Source organism: Octopus bimaculoides, chromosome 10, assembly GCF_001194135.2.
Source record: "Octopus bimaculoides isolate UCB-OBI-ISO-001 chromosome 10, ASM119413v2, whole genome shotgun sequence".
Taxonomy (NCBI): Eukaryota; Metazoa; Mollusca; class Cephalopoda; order Octopoda; family Octopodidae; genus Octopus; species Octopus bimaculoides.
The window spans coordinates 29,635,360-29,639,771 of NC_068990.1; the positions used below are offsets into that span (position 1 = coordinate 29,635,360).

Sequence of the window (4,412 nt, forward strand, 5' to 3'; positions counted from 1 at the left end):
ACCACAATTTTACCCCCCCCCCAGTGCCATAGCCTCCTCCTCCTCCCTCTTCTCCCACTCCTACCACTACTGTTAGGTCTTCCCTTTCTCATAAATTCTTTACTTTAATTCATAGACAGCTAAACACATAAACACCTGTGATATCCTTCATCACCTGGCTTGTAGTATTATTATTATTATTATCATTATTATTATTATTAATGTGAAGGCACATGGCTCAGTGGTTAGAGCATCGGGCTAACAACCATAAGGTAGTGAGTTTGATTCTCAGACCAGGCTGCATGTTGTGTTCTTGAGCAAGACACTTTATTTCACGTTGCTCCAGTTCGCTCGGCTTTATAAATGAGCTGCAACATCACTGGTGCCAAGCTGTATCGGCCCCTTTGCCTTTCCCTTGGATTACATCAGTGGCATGGAGAGGGGAGGATGGTATGCATGGGTGACTGCTGGTCCTCCATAAACAACCTCGCCCTGTCTTGGAGGGTAACTTTCTAGGTGCAATCCCATGGTCATTCATGACCGAAGGGGTTCTTTACTCTTTACCCTATTATTATAATAAAATAAGTAATCTCTCTCTCTCTCTCTCTCTCTCTCTCTCTCTGAGAGACTCAAGCACCTACGTACACATATACACATGTGGCATAACTTCCGCCTACCAAATTCAATCACAAAGCTTCACTCAGCCCTGGGCTATTGCAGAAGACACTTGCCCAAGGTGCCACGCATTGGGACTGAACTCAAAACCATGTGACTAGGAAGCATGCTTCCTAACCACACAGCCATGCCTGCACCTACAAAAAATGTATGGCACGTAAAAAGCACCATCTGAATGTGGCCGATGTCAGTGCTACCTTGATTGGCTTCTGTGCCGGAGGCACATAAAAGGCACCAACCGATCATGGCCGTTACCAGCTCCCATGGCCCCTGTGCCAGTAGCATGCAAAAAGCACCTACTACACTTACGGAGTGGTTGGCATTAGGAAGGGCATCCAGCTGTAGAAACACTGCCAGATCAGACTGGAGCCTGGTGCAGCCTCCTGGCTTCCCAGACCCCAGTGGAACCGTCCAACCTGTGCTAGCATGGAAAACAGACATTAAACGATTATGATGATGAAGTAATGTAAGTTTTCACTCAAATTACTGAACGTTAACTAGTGTACAAAGTATACTAGTTGCTTTTTACTGTTTAAAGCTGTTGATTAGCTCTCACAGTGGAATGTCCTCTTCATATTCTGGCATTTAGGATGAGAAAAATTTGATATCAATAGACATTATTGTCAGGATTGTGGTACAAAACCCAGTTTATAAGGCTGTGGTTCTTGTTAAGACGTTTGATCCCACATCTCCTGTCTTAGTAATTTTGTTATAACTGAAAACAGTTCTATGTTAACTACATTCAATTATTCCAGCACCTACCATATTTTTTTGGCATACAAGTCATACGTATTTTTGTAGCATTCATTTCACACCAAAATTTACCGCCAAAAAAAAAAGGGACTTCTACACCAACATGACTTTGAAGGACCAAAAATTCCATGTGAAATGCAGCAGGATTTGGAAAGAGACTGCGTTTGAATGTCTACACTGTATGCAACATCTTCTTGTATGCCAGAAAATATGATACCTCTACTGGCTATAATACAAGTTTCTGTTGCTAATTCTGAGTTATTTACAGCTGTTAGCACCACAGACTTGACATTGATTGCTAGCAGAACTATTCTATGTGTAAAGCTTGTTTTTAACTCATTTAATCATTTCACACTCTGTGGTTGCTAACAGTGTAATGTAACAATTACAGCGTATTCTATATAAAAACACTGTTGGCAGTGAGGTTGCTAGCATTCTTGCTATATATAACATTTTAACTGTAAACCTTGTTATCAGCAAAGTAACCTTTTCATAGCACTAATACTATGCAACATTACTTGTTATGTCTTGGGAAGGTCATTATGCCAATAATAACACACACACTAGTTCAGTATCACTTCTGTTTTGTTAGACAGTTGGTTAGATATTTGCTGTGCCGGTGTCACATAAAAAGTGCTCATACCAACACCACGTAAAAGCATTTGTGCTGGTACCACGTTAAAAGTACCCAACACACACTGTGAAGTGGTTGGCATTAGAAAAGGCATCCAGCTGTAGAAATGAAACCAACTCAGTCTGGAACCTGGTGCAGCTCTCCAGCTCTGGTCAAGCCACCCAACCCATGCCTGCATGGAAAGTTGACGCTAAAGGATGAGGATGATGATGGTTAAATATCTAACCAACAAACTAATTGATTGTTTGTTTGTCAAAGTCCTTTCGACATGATTCATGACCTCATTAACCCTTTTGTTACTGTGTTTATTTTGAGATGCTCTGTCTTTCTTTTAATTACTTTAAATATAACAAAGAATTTAGTAAAATAACTTAGTTATCATTAAGCTAGTGTTAGGAACATAAATTGTGACTAAGGTTTGGTGGAAGATTTTAATACAGAACTTATGAAAATAAGACATTTGTACTACAGAGCCAGAACCGGTTTTAACCAGGTTGGTAATGAAAGGGTTAATGATATATGCCCTCACTCTTCAAGGTCTACCTTGAGTCTGTCTGAGAATTAGTTTTATGCCTCTGTGTATGTGTAGATGTGTGGTTGCTTATAAGAGAAGAATAGGGTAAAAAATATCCCTTTATATCTTAAATTTATTACATTTCACTTATACAGTTTGCAAGTTACCTGCAAAATTTCAATAAATGTATTTTACTTTTCCCTTCTTTTTATTGCTGTTTTTTTTAGGAAAAAGCCTTCCAAACCCCAATGGACGACACTGCCTTAGGTCACATGATTGTATTGCTCCAATATGATTGGCCCAAAAATTATGCTGCTTTTGCAAAAGCAGTCCATTTTATTCAATCTCGAGGTAGCTTTACATACAATATATTTTTCAACTACGTCATCAGTATCCTTATTTTGCTACCTTATTTTTATATAAATTTCCATTCTTTTGAAATGTGTTTTTGTTTCTGAAATTTTTGATTCCATAAGGAAAATGTCTTCTTTAACCACACACCTGTAGACATTGATATTTTGGAAGAATTTGCTTTTATTAAAACTGCTGAAGGTGGAAAAGTGAGCCTGGATATCTTGCCAATAAGTACAAAAGCTATTGCACAGTAAGTTTTTTTTTTTTATTATCTAATTATGTATTATCAGAGCTAAGGTGTCTGCTCTTGGACATAAAGGTCTGAAAGCTTCTCATTAGGGCTGGGGTGGCAGAGATTTAACATGATAACAAAGCCACAGTTAGATCTAACATCCTTGTTTATCATAGTAAGATTTGAAGTCAGAACAAATACCACAAGGCATCTGGTCCCATGTCCTTACTGGTCCACCAATCAATTGATATTTTTTTATTGACCTTAAAACAACGAAAGGCAAAGTTGACGTTGAGCTCAGAACAAAGAAAGTTGGAGCAAATAGCACAAAGTACTTTGCCCGATGCTCTACCAACTCTATCAATTCACTACCTTTCTAGTTCTTAACTTTAATTTCCATGGATCTTTACTCCTCTCTAACTCCTGTCATTGGTTCTATCGGATTGGACGGATTGGGACAGGGTTGTCAGATCAAGCCAAGCCAATTCTTTCTGTCTGCACTTTGTTACCAATATTCAGAGCAGATAGCTCATTACGTTAGTGTCCCACTCTGTACTGCAGTAACTCACAAGTCCTGCTTTTTTCTATTCTCCCGTCAGCCTTGAAGGTCATGCAAAGGTTGTCGGTGTGACCCTTACTTCTCTTATAGAAAGAAACAGAAAGCTGGAAATAATAATTTCTTATTTTGTGTATTTATTTCTCTTCTATACATACATATATATATGTATGTATATGATGATGATGGTGATGATATATATATAGTGGCTGTGTGGTAAGAAGCTTGCTTACCAACCACATGTTTCCAGGTTCAGTCCCACTGTGTGGCACATTGGGCAAGTGTCTTCTACTATAGCTTCAGGCTGACCAAAGCCTTGTGAATGGATTTGATAGACGGAACTAAAAGAAGCCCGTCGTATATATATATATATATATATATATATATATATATATATATATATGTTTGTGTGTCTGTGTTTGTCCCCCACCATCGCTTGACAACCGATGCTGGTGTGTTTACGTCCCTGTAACTTAGCAGTTCAGCAAAAGAAGCTGATAGAATAACTACTAGGCTTGCAAAGAATAAGTCCTGGGGTCGATTTGTTCAACTAAAGGTGGTGCTCCAGCATGGGTGCAGTCAAATGACTGAAACAAAGTAAAAGAATATACACATATTTATATATGAACATAAATAAACATTATACATGCATACACACATACACACACTCATGATAATATATATATATATATATATATATATACACACACACACA

At 38.3% G+C, this 4,412-nt stretch overlaps 1 protein-coding gene across 1 annotated transcript in view; it reads left to right on the forward strand.

Annotated features, from left to right (window-relative positions):
• The window catches only part of LOC106870003 (integrator complex subunit 10), a 27,900-nt gene extending 24,721 nt beyond the window's left edge, over positions 1-3,179 (forward strand). Inside the window, exons 14-15 of the mRNA XM_052971301.1 lie at positions 2,783-2,945; positions 3,063-3,179. Of these exons, the coding sequence (XP_052827261.1) occupies positions 2,783-2,945; positions 3,063-3,163 (264 nt within the window). The 3' untranslated portion in view covers positions 3,164-3,179. The remainder of the gene's footprint in view (positions 1-2,782; positions 2,946-3,062) is intronic.
• Positions 3,180-4,412: the final 1,233 nt, after the last annotated feature.